The sequence below is a fragment of the Zonotrichia albicollis genome, chromosome 10 (genome assembly GCF_047830755.1).
Source record: "Zonotrichia albicollis isolate bZonAlb1 chromosome 10, bZonAlb1.hap1, whole genome shotgun sequence".
NCBI classification, from domain to species: domain Eukaryota; kingdom Metazoa; phylum Chordata; class Aves; order Passeriformes; family Passerellidae; genus Zonotrichia; species Zonotrichia albicollis.
Genome location: NC_133828.1, coordinates 28,856,869 through 28,872,173, shown reverse-complemented (window position 1 = coordinate 28,872,173; position 15,305 = coordinate 28,856,869). Strand labels below are relative to the sequence as shown.

General features: G+C 41.3%; 1 protein-coding gene across 1 annotated transcript in view; it reads right to left on the bottom strand.

Moving 5' to 3' along the window:
- The window catches only part of GRB14 (growth factor receptor bound protein 14), a 58,965-nt gene extending 43,986 nt beyond the window's left edge, over nt 1-14,979 (bottom strand). Inside the window, 5 exon segments of the mRNA XM_074548593.1 lie at nt 12,634-12,766; nt 14,392-14,545; nt 14,548-14,650; nt 14,652-14,781; nt 14,783-14,979. Of these exon segments, the coding sequence (XP_074404694.1) occupies nt 12,634-12,766; nt 14,392-14,545; nt 14,548-14,650; nt 14,652-14,781; nt 14,783-14,964 (702 nt within the window). The 5' untranslated portion in view covers nt 14,965-14,979.
- Between the last annotated feature and the right edge of the window lie 326 nt (nt 14,980-15,305).

Below are 15,305 nucleotides of genomic sequence, written 5' to 3'. Positions count from 1 at the left end.
CAGAAACATTGCTTTTCGTAGCTGAAGATTGCAGACATTTAAAAAAAAATATTTTTACTAAGCACTCATAGCTTCTTGAAGAATAACATGTCAGATATGCAGGCTGCTGTGTTTCATAGGCAGTCACTGCAAGCATATTTTGATCATACACCTGATGCACAAGTCCTAAAAGTATTCAGGACTGACTTGGTAAATATTACAATAATCCATACTAAATTTCACTAGAACATATTTATAGGGGTTTCCCCCCCACACCCAGTGGAAATGAGCACACTCTGTATTAATCCCAAAGTATCTAGAACAGAATCTCATCTCCAAGACATAGGAAACTGTACAATGACAAGTTAAAAATAAATAATTTTATTTCATGGGATTTTCTGATTTGAGAGTTTTCCAGGTGGGAAATACATAGCAAGTCTCTGGCACCACTGAGATACCTCAGAATCTATGAATTCAAGCTTCTCTTTTCACGCTAAATCACCCTTCTCAAACCCTAAAATCGCAGTACTTAAATAAGTTCTGTTGATGAACAAGAGGAGCAAACACCATAAATACAAAAAATACAACTCCCTCCAAAAAATAAAACCTGCATTGTACTGGCATTTTAGCACCAGCTCTCAATTAGTAATAAAATACTGCCAAGGAATAGGAAGTAAAGATAAATATTTTCCTAAAATTTCAAAACGTGTTGTCCTTGATTGAGACACACAGGATGGAAAAAATCTGATAAGAAACTTATGCCAAGTAACAAAGAGAATTTCTTTAGAGACAGACATTTGATCCTCGTTGTTAGCTTTAAAACAAGAGCTTCTAATAAAACCCTAAACCAATTAAAATACAGCATTATTATTAAACAACTCATTGCCTTGCCTCAATAAATGTTCACTTTTAACTTTGACTCCTTCTACATTCAGTTTATAGCAGCAAGAGATCCATAGCAACTAATCTTTTAGGTTTAAGGTATTTATTTCATTTTATTTTTGTCCAACTCCAGTCCTAAATCTTTATGATTGTTTTGATAAAATAAAAAAAGTACTTCTGAGATCAAGTTTAAAGTGTTACTTACGTAACATTTGGAATTAACATCCTTTTCTACTAGAGATAGCTATGATAAATGTCAAGTGTTTGCAATTAGGTTTTTACCTTTCAGGCACACAGTTTTTATTTCCTGTGGGAGCATGTTTTCAAAATTCTATAATATAGCTCCAAAATTTTGCTGTAAGAGCCAGAAAAAAACTTGTGGTACCAGAGCCCGATCCCACAGGCGTTTTACTCAAGGAATATTAGACATGCACATAATTGCAGCACCAGGACAAAAAACTCCCTCTACCCTTTTTCCCTCGGATCTTATGAAAAAATGTTTGGGTAATAGCAGCTGCAGAACTTGCAGCATTGCATTAGTGACTTCACTGGGAAAGAAACAAAAATAGCCCAAGCCATTTTTCCTTACCCTTGGGTACTGAAGGTCCTTGGCTCTTGAAAGCATGTGCAGCTTTTTGCTCTATGAATAAAATTGACCCATTTGTCTGCAAGGTGAAGCAAAGGCTCATTTTCCTCAGCGCAATTATCTGTATTGTATCTTTTCCAATCAGATTAACAGACCAGACCCATTCAGAAAGTAACCAAAAAATTAAGTGTTGCATTAGACTTGGTAATAAAAATCCAATATTCAAATAATGATTAGGTTTAAAAAAATATTACAGTAATTTATGTATACAAGTGAAAGTAAACATGGTTGCATCCAAGAGTACTAAAGATAACATTAATTAAAATATTTTCTTTTTTTAAATTTCACAAACATACATTTAAAAAAATAAATTGAATAAAACACAACTTCTAAGTGCAAGCCTTTTAGAATCACTTCACCATGTGAAAGTCAAGAGGAGTTCTATTGATAAATGTGAGATACAGAAAGGCTTTGAAAGCCAAATATGCCTTCAGAGAAACATATGACCACTTTATTTTTTTTCCTACAGATAAAAGATTTTCCTTGTCCATGGCAGGTCTGCAAGGAATTTTGCTGGTGCTGGTAGACAGGAAGGAAATCAGATCCAGCTCACTTGCTGAAATAACTATGTTTATGCAGCTTTTCACTCCTATTTTTGTCACTAAGCTACCAGATACAGTTGTGAAAACATTGTGCAGATACTTTTTAGACACTTCAAAATATAAACCACTTCTACTTCTTGCCACTTAAGAAAGCGTGACTAAATGGAGTGGGCAAGAATTGAATTGCCCTTAGTAAATTAGTAACTCCAATAAGGGTTTTAGAAGAACATATGGAATAGAGATCTCCTGCTAGAAGAGGAAGGTCAGTGATGTCCTTAAGGCACTGAATACGGAGTCACAAGAGCTGATCTATTCCTAGCTCGGCCAGATATAATGCGGGAATGTGAGCATTTATACGTAACAGAACAAATCACACTCAGCTTTTGCTTCTGTAGATGAAAAAGAAAAATCCAGATAATATAAATCCAGTAAAGTTTATAAAAATTTTTGATGCTATTTTTTGTACTTGTCTTTGAGCTAAGGCAGTAGTTTATTACACAAGACCAAGGTAAATCAGGTAAGCTATTCATGGTGCTATTTGCCCTTCCTTGTGAGAGCTCCTGTCTGCCTGGCACAGCCACTTTGTCTCTTTAGCAGAAGAGCCCTTTAATGTGTGACCATAGAAACACACACAGTGTGGGTTTTGCACAGGTACATTTACATACACTGGGCAAATAAATACTTACTTTAAAACCACCCCACAAAAGAGAGGTTTCAAAGTGATTGAGGTGTTGTTTTTCTACTCATATAGTCCCTTGCACAAAGAAAACTAACAGGTCTTAGCCTTCACACATAGCATACAGTACACCCTCCTGGAGGCTCAGTAAGGACTGCTGCAGATGCAGTTGCATAAAACAGACTGTATTACCTGTAAAGCAACACAGACATTACAATGTACCTAGGAAATTCACTAAGTATGAGCCACAAGGAACATAATGAAGCTTTCCATCCCTGCCACTTTTCCTCACAAACTAGGGGAATCTTGAAGCATTGTTACACATGCTCCTTGCAAAGCTTTTCAGCTGCCTATTTTTGTGATCAATAGGTTCAAGCCTGATAGAAAAGCACACAGATGAAGTTCTGTCAGCTGAGATATTTAAGAAAACCCTCGTATTGCAAGGACTTCCCTCTCACTACACAGCAGTGAATTCTAGCAATTATGAGAATAAATTCTTGCAAACCTCCAGCCTGTTTCTCAACAGCTGATACCATTTCTGTGCCATTATCAAGAGCTTGCAGCTGTTCATAAACACCAAGTCTTAATGTAATCAGTAACAGGAGTTATCATAACATAACTAATAAAAAAGGCTATTTATAGCCCAAGAATGCAGTAATTGAAAAATCCCATTCTGATCACAGGACAATCTCATGTATATTGATTTCCTGTGGATATAATATCAAGTGAAGAAGCTAAAAGACAGAGCTACCAGTATGCAGTACAAGCATATCAGACACAGGCAGGAACACCTCATCAGTATCCTAATTAGAAGCACAGGCACACAACTAAGATAACCGATATATGTTTCTCTCTTGGGACTTCAGTATTAAATATCATGTACACTATTGGGCTAAAATATGAGCTGATTAGCTGCAAATGAATGTTCTGTGACTTGAAACAGGAGAAAAGCAACTTCACATTGTTACTAGAGCAGAGGTCTAATTTCTTCTTCCTCTCAATTTCTCCTCCCACAACTGCCCTTCATGAAAGATTTTTGTTGGCCTGATTAGCTTTTTCTTTTTAAATATTCCCATTTGAGTTGACTCCCATCAGGACTATAACATGAGAGGCATGCTTAAACACTCTGGCTTGAAATTCTCCCTTTCTGTTCATTCCCAAATCAAAAGCAATCATAAAAATGTGAATGCCTTTAGAAGTAGCAGCTTTAAATGTGCTGAAGACAAACATGGAGGACCTGGGCATTGGTCAGCTGTTATCTCCAACTTATCATTGCCAAGTTTCACCACTTGCTAGAGACACAAGTGCCATCTTCTTCATAGGAATAAGCAACTGCTAGAAAAGTTTGGAAACTCTGAGCCCTGAAATCCCCAGCTGGAAGCTGTATCAGTTACTGTCTCTGCACACACACAAAAAGAGATCAGCATGAACTGTCCCTAAGAGGATGCCCTTCCACTGCCTGGCCGTTGGTGTTCCTGCTACACAAGCAGCAACAGACAGCTGTTATCCTAAAGACTCTCATCTCAGTGATCTGCAGGTGTTAAGACACAGATATAGGTTGTCCTCTGCTACAGAGTGTGGTAAGAAGGGTGAGAGATCTCAGGGTTATTGACAGCTTCTATACATTTCTTATGCAAGGGAACTGAAAGCAGAGAGTGAAGCATGATATCAGCAGGCACCTGAAAAAAGTGAGGAATTATTTTTCTGTCCTAACAGTGACATCTCCAATTGATCCAGTTTTCATTACAACTCTATCTTGATCTCTTAATTACACTTGTCACAGAGCAAAGATTACCACTGCAAAGAGTTAAAAAGAGCATGAAGCAAAAACCATGGGGGAACAACCATACTGTATTAGTGGCTCTGGAATTATCATGTGAAAGAACAAGTAAGTCCTCAGCTATCTACTGTAAATAGATACAAGAAAATATGAATGTATAAAGAGTATTAAATTATTTTATCAATCACAAATATTCAATACTATTCTACATGGATGATCAAGTTAATTCCACCTAGTGAAAACTGACCAGGTTCAACAGTGGTGTTTATATGGAGGCATGGGGTTTTTTTAATATAGAATCTAAATTATACTTATTGTGTCAACATTTATGCACAGAAGTAGGATGGGAATATGCCTCTCCTTGTTTCTATAGTTCTCAAGTTCTTATTTGAAAAGATAATAACTCAGAACATCAGAAATGCAGTAATTCAAGGATATGCTAAAAACTGCACCAAAACTCCTAGGAAAAACTGATCTGAATTTGAGTTCCATTCTTCAGCTAATGCCCCAACACTAAACTAACAAAGTTTTATGATGATAAAATCATGAACATTCAATCGTCTTACACACTTTTTAGTACTGTAAAATGTATGGTAAAGTGCCTTGTATTTTCTCCTTCTGTTGCACACTTTTTCATTCAAAAGGGGTTGTAAACTTTTATTAAGAATCATCTAAAGTTGTCAACTTTACTAAACCTGTATCATTTAAGTAATTTAACTATTAATCGTTGACCACCCTAGTCTCATTCAACACAACTATACACTGTTTATAATATAAAAATACCAGTAGCTGATATAACACTGGTGTTAAAAATACTGGGCAATGACACAACAAAAGAAGACCAGAAGAGAACAACAGAAGTTTTATAAGACCAGAAGAGAACATTGAGGAAAAACAAAATGGAAGAAAAAAAACCCACAAAAATACTTAAGGCTTCATCTAATTTTATGAATATTACTAAACACTATTCTGATTAATCTAGACTGTGTGTCCCAGGAAATCAGAGGGGAATGTGTATCTGTTCTGATCAATGACAGTTCAGACAATGGTCCATAAAAGGAAGATGCCAATAGTGCTCTGCTGTTACAATGCAAGCCTCCTTAACACAGCATCACTTACTGACAATGCCATCACTGAGAAGAAACCTCAAAAAAGATCTGCCAATAAAATATTTCTTTAATCACTGATCTGTCTATGGCAGCTATGGAGTGGCTACAAAATGACCCAAACTTTCCAGCTCTCCAGTCTAACCCTAAATAAAAGTACCTGTCCCTGGGAGCAATTATAAATAAAAAGTGTGTTAGTATCCATCACATCTCATTTCATTCTGTAAATTATGAGGATTCAAACTCCATTCACAAGAGTTTAATCTTTTCATGTCAAATTCAGTACAACTGAGTTATCACAAGTGACTCAGCAGCATAAGAGAGTTCCCTGCAGTTTCACCTGGCTTTAACTGGCAAGTCTCTTGCATATTCAAAGAAGTTGATCATGTTTGTATCATCACCTGCTCTAGACACAGAGACTTGACAGGGCCAAAATACCAGGTAGTCAGTGCAGACTTCAAGAGATAAATATTAATGGCTCACTTCTTGGAAAAATCAAGGTTTCCAAATTTACAGAGGTTTTTTTGGACAAGTTATTAGATCTACTGCAACATCACAAAGGTTTCTTGTTCAAAATAGAACTTCCCAAACAGCACAGAAGAGGCAGTTTCCTGCACTGAGAAAATGGGCCTCAAAGAAAAGATAAGCAGCTTCAGGTTTGACTTTTAGGCTGATGAATTCAAAACAATCAAAATCCAAAGGATTGTTAAAACCATTTCAATCTGACAAACACTGGCAATATGTCTACCAAAATCTGTGACAGTACTGATGAATTTTATTTTATTTTATAGAAGTGAAAACTGTAAAACTTAAAGCCTAACACCTTCCTGATGTTACAAATTAAGCAAAAAGCTTGCAGAGGCAGTATCTTAGTAACCACAAAAGTTACTTGTTTTTTTGCCTATTAGAATGGGGGAAAAAATGCTATTTTTGTGAAGTTAGAATGTTTACAGTCTTAATTTTTACAGTCTTTGAGTTGTTTTTGGACAGTAAAAAAGTGAAAGGAAACACTAACATGAAGTTTGACAGAAAGCAACTAATTTCAATGTAAAGAAGATAAAGTAAAATACAAAAAGAAACAGACAGGTGATTATTCTCAAGCTTCCCCAGGCTGATATATCGCACTGCCTGTGATAGGGCACCTCCAGTATAAGCCAGGCAATATTCCTGATTGCTAAAACAAGAAACTGTTCAACCTTGCCGCCTGATTTTTACCTTTGTAGACAAGTGACTGTCACAGTGTTAAGATGGCTTGTCAAAGTACAAAGGTACCTGCATTAAAATAGCAGGTAAAAAATAGTTTTAATAGGGTTCTAACTAATTCCAATCTACTTTAATATCAATAAATCTTTCCTTGGTGGGCAGGTACAACCATATCAATAAAGAACAGAGCACAGGAACTGGAGCAGACCACCAAAAGAAACATCACAAAAAGGAATCCAACTGAATCCTTTTTGCAATCCTTATATTAGAGACTTCATTGAGCTCTTTAATTGCGTTCTGCACAAAATGTATTTACTGTTAATCTATAAACTGGTTGGAAGAGTTTTTTCCTTTCCTTTCTGACTTTCTTGTGTAATTTAAGGGAAAGCCAGGGGGAAAACTGATATATGTTTGGAGGCTGTAAAGAAGAAAAGATTTGAGAACTTACAAAGGAGGACATGTGCAATTGTCTCCAGCTTGGAAGGAAATCTGGTAACAAACACACAGACTGGAATTACAGAGTAAATTCAAGAAATGCCTCTTTTGGTCGGAAGAGAAGTCGCAACCCTTGGAAACTGATTGGCAATTTATGAATCACTGCATTTCAAAAAAAAAACCCTTTTTGTTTTTGCACTGTTTGAAAGGCAATAGTAAACAGATATTTCAGACAAAAATCTGTCATGAACACATTTAGTACCAAAGACTTAGCCCTGTATGTCTGCTAGTAGAATTATATGCAGTTTTGGAAAATGAGGCTCCAAGTAGATACATTAGAAGACCCTGAATTATAGCTGTAAAAAAAATAATAAATGGTGCTCCAATTACAACAGTCAACGCTCAATAGTATTCATAAACTTAGAACAGTACACATTTTTAAAAACTCTGCTCTTAAACATAAAGTTCCTGTTGGCTCTTCTTTGTCAAAGAGCTTTACATTAAAAACTTTATGAATACAAAAAGCAAAGTCAATTCCACTACAATCACATGTATTTGAGGTCTCCATACAACTGAATTCCTGGAAAGAACATTGTGGGAGCACATTTGGATTCTACATGATAAAAATATCTACTTGTTTAGAACATCAAGAAAGACAAAAGAGGCAAGGTAAAATTTCAAATTTTCTTGACCTTGAGATTTACTTGAGTTTTATTTTTGCACTTCTAATTTAATTTAAAGAAACAAGGCACTAATTACCTTGAACTACTTTTGTCATGAAACACTTTTTGGCTTATCCTTGAGCAGGGCAAGAGTCAGCTTCTGCAGTGAAAATATTCAGGTTTTGTTTTCAGAAAGCAAAAAACTAAGCTTCCATAAAGCTACAGCAACATCTTCTTAGTTCATTTTACCAAAGACAACAAGAACAGAATAAGTTTTCTTACATTTCATACTTTTGCCTACTAATATTTATTTTAATCATAATTAAAGCCATAAGTGCAGTGTTTTATATTTTCAGTTCCTTGTAATTTCTTAGAGAACACAAGCTTTGAGGCACAATTAGATTTCCATGCAAGTTCATGGATTCCACCCAGAAGCAGCAGATGCTTGATTCCTCAGAGGAAGGCAACATTTCCCACCATCCACGAAACTGGACACACTGTGTTGGACATGAGGTGAAAAATGGTATTTTCTTGGCCTATCCAGATAAAAACCTACCACCTGAAACATGAAATTCAGTTTATCTGAACACATTTCATAGAATCAGAGAATGACCCAGTTCGGAAGATACTTTACAGTCACCCAGTCCAACCATCAACCCAAGCACCACCACTGTAACCCCTAAACCACCAGCCAGCACCAGGTGCAGATGCCTCTGAAACAGGGATGGTGACTCCATTACCCCACGGGGCAACCCACTCTGATGCCTGCCCACCCTAGCAGTAAAAACATTTTTCAATTATCTAATCTGAATTTGCCCTGCCTCAGCTTAAGAACACTTCCATGTGTTCTCTCACTGCAGAGACCAGCCCCCACCTCACCCCAATCTCTTTTCAGGGAGCTGTGAAGAGCAATGAGGCCCCTCCTGAGACTCCTTGGGACTAACCAAAGCCTGCTCCCTCAGCTACTCCTCACAAGACACATTCTCCAGTCCTTTCATGGGTCCTGTTGCCCTTCACTGGACACTCTCCAGTATCTCCACGTCCTTCTTCCAAGTGAGGAGCCCAGAAATGAACACAGCACTCAAGGTGTGGCCTCACCAGTCCCCGGCCCTGCAGGGACCACTATTCCTGATACAGGCCAGGATTCCCTTGACCTTTCTGGCCATCTGGGCACACACTGGCTCGTGGTCAGCTGCTGCCAACCAGCACCCCAAGGGCCTTTTCTGCTGGGCCACTTTCCAGCCACTCTGCCCCCAGCCTGCAGCACTGCATGGGGCTGTTGTATCCCGAGTGCAGGACCAGCACTTGGTCATGTTGAACCTCGTGCCCCTGGTCTGGCCCATCCATCCAGCCTGTCCATGTCCCTCCACAGGGCCTTCCTGCCCTCCAGCAGATCAAAATCTGACCCAACTTCCATGGTCTTTGCATTTGCTAATGGTAGGCTCAATGCCCTCATCCAGACCATCAGTTAGGACATTACACAAGACCAGGCCCAACACTGATCCCTGGGGACACCTCTAGTGACCGGACACCGCTGGATGCAGCAGCACAATTCACCATCGCTCTCTGGGCCGGGCCATGCAGTTCCCAGCCCAGGGAAGAGTGCACTTCTCCAAGCTGTAGGCTGCCAGCTTTTCTGCATTTTTTTGGTGAAAGGGTTGTCAAGCACTGGAACAGGCTGTCCAGGGAGGCGGTAGAGTCACCATCCCTGGCAGGGCTCAAGACACTAATGGACATGGCACTTGGTGCTATGGTTAATCGAACATGGTGGTGCTCAGTCAAAGGTTGGACCCAACAATCTGGGAAGTCTTTTCCAAACTTAATTATTCTGTGATTCAAAGATATAACACAAAACTCTTCCAAAACTGCAAGGGGAGAAAAGAGATGGACAGCTGTGTTGGTGAGGCAGACCAAACAATGTTCAGAGGCATGGACATACCACTTCCCAAGCACAGAGGCAAATCACTATTCTGCTACGTGGCTTTTACCAATTTGCTTTTATAAACTTATTTTCAGTGAGTCAACCCCACAAACATGCTGTTCAAGCAGCATGTTCAACGTTTTGAGAAGCTTACAATAAAAGATCATTAGAAGACAGTAAGAATTTCAGCTTAGAAAAACAAGAATTCAAAATAACGTTAATAATCTATTTAGAAGTAGAAAGATTTCAGATGTCACAGGTGCTATGAATAAAAGAGAAGATATTCATGACAACTTCTTTCTTCTACAGAAGCAGAAAATCTTTTTTGGAGAGAAAAACAAGACAGAAGAGGCATCTTTTCTTTTTTTTTTCTTTTAGAAACACCCATTTTGATAATAGTTATCTACAAGACACAAGTAGAAATTCACTCTGCAATTTTCCTGCCCTATGCTTGAAATTAAACGCAGAGAAGAAAAAGAAACTAAATCAAAAGCAAGCAATCTAAAAGAAGAATCACTGAAAACATATGTAGATCATCAGAGGAGAAAGAATTCTGGCAGCTGTCAACGCTATGCACAAAAAAAAATTCTTAAGAGTAGCTGGTTTCTCTTAAGAGTTAGTGAACTATCAAAATGTAACAGTAATATTCATGAAATTTTTGTATACAGATACATATTTGCACACAACGCTGCTACAAAGTTGACAAAATAAGGACAGGGGGTGGAAATACAACATTTCCAAGCACAGTTCCACAGCCACCTGTGGGAAGTCAAAGTCACAGCCAGTTCACTTCTCTTTGCACACCTGCTTAGCATTCCTCTCTTTTTAAACCTAAGTAATTTGAAACCTATTAGAAGACTTCAACCTGAATTTCAAAGATAAAAGTTCAATTTGACAATTGTCACTTGGCCCTAACTTTAATAATTTTAGATGAAGAATGCAACAACAGTCATTCTGAGTCTGAAAAATGGTCTGCTTGGTCTAGAATAATTCCTCCTTATAATTTCTCCTGTTTATGGCAGTGGCCATAAACAGACACCTAGGGGACACAAATCATAGTCTTGTTAAAATGCCTCCACAAAAGTAACAGGAATATTTCTCTCCATGTTTCTGGTAGCTGGAAAACAGGTCAGGCCCTCCAACAGACACCAGCATTATGTTAGTTCACTTCTGTCAGGAAACCAGTTGTTCTTGTTCCTGCTTTTACCAGAAGAAGCACTACATTCTTAAATAAAAATCCAGGAGAAATTGAAGGACTGTGAGCAGAAATCATCACAAGAAGTACATGTGAACCTTTAGGAAGAAGCAGAAGTAAAGTCAGTGAAGACATGAACTTCAGCTTCTGGAAGCCTGAAGCTGATTTAACCAATGAAGCCTGTCAGCAATGTTAAATGTGACTGGCCACAAAAGCAGTTGACCTTTGTGTGTTAAATCATGCTTCCCAATTTCAAGTCCAAAGATTACCACAATGACTGTGATTTAGGCCCGCAACTAATTTAAACTATCTTTTCTAAAATGTGACTTTTAGTCCTTTTGTTCTTAAAGATAATATTACCAATTCAATGTTTCTCCTGCCTCTGCAGAGACAGTCAATGCTCCCACCTTGCCCAAGAAGAGGAAACTGGAACAGTTTTATCCCACTGTGGTCAGATGCACAACATTCAGATGCACACTGGCCAGAATGCATCAGATTAGTATTGCTATTGTAGCATAAGTACTAAAAGCAATAAAAGTAGTCCAGAAAAACACCATAACTTACAGAGAGACACCATAGTGGACATGCAAAATAGGGCAAAATCAAATCAGGGCAGTTTCCCAACACATACAAATGTTTTTCACTGGAGAAGTGAGGAGAAGGCTCCTCCTCAGGGTACTGGTCACAACTTGGCTAACAAAGTTCTCTGGCAGGTGCACAGAAACAGCTGTGGCAAGTTAGCTTCAGAAAAGTTAATACAACTACAAGAAACTTCAACTTCCAAGCATATTCTTCATGCAAATCTAAAAATGGAATAACGGTTAAGGTTCTTACACCTCCAATATCACACTTAAAACTGTTAAAACAGGGATCATGCAGACCACCAAAACACAGAGTGTGAAGGAGGGAGTAATCCTAATCCCACAGATGTTCCTTGTGAGAACTCTTTCCAGTCTCAAGAAGAGCAGAGAGAATGAGACAGGTAAGCTTCCAAAGAGTGAAACTGATCTTCAACACCAGTAATCTCCAATAACTGGAAACTGTCTGAACAGTACTGCCAGGTCTTTCTGCCCGCTCAGATCTTCCCCTGGCTTACAGTTTAAGGTCTTTATGGAAATACATTAACATCAGCCACACACGGATAAACACTCATGCATGTAACATATAGCCAGGTACACAGCATCTGCTCCTTCCCCATCCATTTAGGTTTTTCCCATTATCCTGGCAAAATCAGAACTTTAGAAAAGCTGTTCAGTGACTGTTAAAACCCTCTGTTCTGTAACATTGATGACAGTAATTGGAGGTGGGGAGGAAGGGAAAAACGAAATTAACTTCTCATTTAAGGACATAAAGTACTGCCTGCCTGCCCCTGGTTCCACTTAAATTGAAAAATCTGCAGAGCCGCACATACACTCTGTGAAAGAACAGTCATGTCTTAACTCACAGATTCCAAAACCTCATTTTCTACAATCATTGATGACCTACAGAAAAAAATTCACCAAATTACAGAAATATGAATAAAATAATTTAATAGATAACTGAGCTTTTCCTCAAGATTTCATTTAACCAATTTAGGAACTGTCAAACAATAATTTATAAATCTTACCTGCTTTTTTCTTGAAGTTGCCTTGGGCAACAGACTGGCTGACAAAACTGATGCAAACGGCGAGCAACACAGCTCAGGAAAAGGATTTGGAATTGATGGGTTCTCCAAAATACTGTCACCTTTCTTTTTTCTCCTATTTCAACAGAATACATAATATCAAGCAATAATTGTAACAGCTGCTGTTAAAATTGCAATATCCAACCACAATATATTAACTACAGAGGCACTAATACCATGATGCTTCCTGGTTGCAGCAATTAGCTTTCTTTTTTGGAGATATTTTATTTAATCAGTAGGCTGAATATATTAACATACAGTGCCTAACACTACTTGAAAGCAATCCAAGTATTCAGCTCTGAATATAAAGTTGTTTGAACATGCGAAAGTCTTTGCAGAGTAAGAGCAGAGATATATTTATATTGGCTTCTAAGGACATTAGTAAATATTTTGTTGTCCCTGTGTTTATGCCATTCCCTATGTACACATATTACAACAGCAGATGCATGTAACTTCTCAGCAAAACTTTCCAAGTATACCACAACAGTATTTTAAACAAATGGAAACTTTTTTTTAACCAGAATCGAATCAAAGTGACTGTCAAGAGAAAACAGTGCAAAGCAATCCATTCATTTCTGTTTTCAGTTAGTTTTGTATTGGCATCTCTGCAGCTCCATCATGAAATGAATGTCTCAGTTGTTGCTGTCTGCTGAAACAGCCAGGATTGTGTCAGAAGTACCACCAGCCAGCATTTGCAGGAGTAGGGAAGGTAATCACCAATGCACTTGCCTAAGAGCTCAGTTATGCACGGGTTTAAAGTATCACATTAATAATGTGGTTGTTTAGACTGCTGTGTACATTACAGTGCATGGTTTTCTCACATAAAATATTGAAGAGCACTTTGTCTACTTGATTTCATCTGAAAACCTGCACCCAAAGCACCTGATGTATTTGCATCTGCCAACATATTACAAGAGTTTTCTACATGTGTGAGTTAATGCCCCCAAGCTTCATATTTTACTTTATTACCTTCTTTATTATCATTCCAGATTTCATATTTTATTTAGCACAAAGTGGGGAAAACCATCAGAATAAGGTTACAATACAGAATGAAGATACTTCACTTATGGAAAATCCTCACCACACCGGTGAGGATTCATTTGAAGCGGTATTTTGCTTTAGGATGAGCAAAAAATCCTGTAATGCAGTATTTTAAGATTTTGTAAACTTCAGTCTACCGAAACTCATCAGATGCTTCATGAAAAACCCAGCTCATATCTTCCTTTACTAAGAATAGAGACCAATGCCTTTAAGAAGAGCCTGAGAGGTAACAAACGGGGTGCACACCGCTGCCAGCGGCACTGCTCCCGGTGAAGCGGTTTTATCTCACCAACACTCTGAGAAAGACACTGCAGGGATAAAGTAGCTGCTGGCTCAGCCTGACAAGGCAGGCTCAGCACTGCCGGCTCCTTTCACCTCAGGCTGACAAACCTCAAAAATAAAAAGGGAGGTGGGGGGTGGGACACGCACGCATCCGCAGCGGCGGAAAGTGTCTGCAGGGCCGGGAAACAACTTTTGAGCTCCGGGGAAGCGCGGGCCGGTCCAGAGCCAGGCCGCCCCCCTCCTGCGCCTCGCCCCCTCCCCAGGCCGCCGCACCCCGGCCCCGCCAGCCCCGCGTCCCGCCCGCAGGGCGCCGCCCGCCCCCCGACGGCAGCGGCGGCCCTCGAGGGAGCGGCGGCGCCCGCCGGGCTCCGGCCTTACCTGTCGGGGGGCGAGGGCGGCGGGTCCCGCCCGGGGGGCCGGGGCAGCGGGCGGGGGCAGCCGCGGGGGCCGCCGCCAGCGGGCTCCGCCGCCAGCCCTGCGCCGGGCGCACCGGGCAGCGGGGCGGCCATCGGCGGCGGCGACGTCCTGGCGGGGCGGCACGGCGGCGAGCGGCCCCGGCGCTGCCGGGCGGAGGCTGCTCTCGCTCCCGCTGCGGAGGAGGGGGAGGCGACGGGGAGCGGGGGGAAGCGCCGCCCGGGCGGCACCGAGCGCCTTCCCCGGCACACGTGCGAGGGCGGCGGCGGCGGCGGGGGCGGGCGGCCGCCGGCTCCGCGCTGCGACGGGGAGGCAGCGCGGGGCGGGCGGGGGCCGAGCGGGGCCCTAGGGCTGCTCCGCCAGGCCGGGCGGCAGAGCGGGGCGGGCCCGGCAGGTGCGCGGGCCCGGGACCCGAGGCCGCGGCGTGACCCGGCGGGGCCGGGGGCGGTGGGGCCCCGCCGGGCGAGCCCGGCCCCGGGCACCGCTCGCCCTGAGCCGCTGCGCCTTCGGCCGAGGGGGGCACCGCGGCCCCGGCATGGCCCGGGACCTCCTGCCCCGCGCCGGGCAGCGGCTCCAGCCGCGCTCCGCCGGACCGGCCTGACACGCGACTCAGCGCCTGGCAAATCATTAACTGCACTGACACATCCCTCTGGGCAGCGGGGATTTATGGACGTGCCTTGGAGAAACAGGGAATGACCGAGGCCGGGGAACAGACCCGTCACTTTGTGCCAGAACAGCGGCTCGTGAGGAGGCTGGGCTCCGGCCTGGGCCCAGCACCCACATCCAGCCACAGCCTGGAGCACAGTGGATTGTGAAAAGGTTTTCCCTCGTGCCTAGGGCTCATCCACAGCAGCTTGATCCCGCTCTGCTTTATGTAC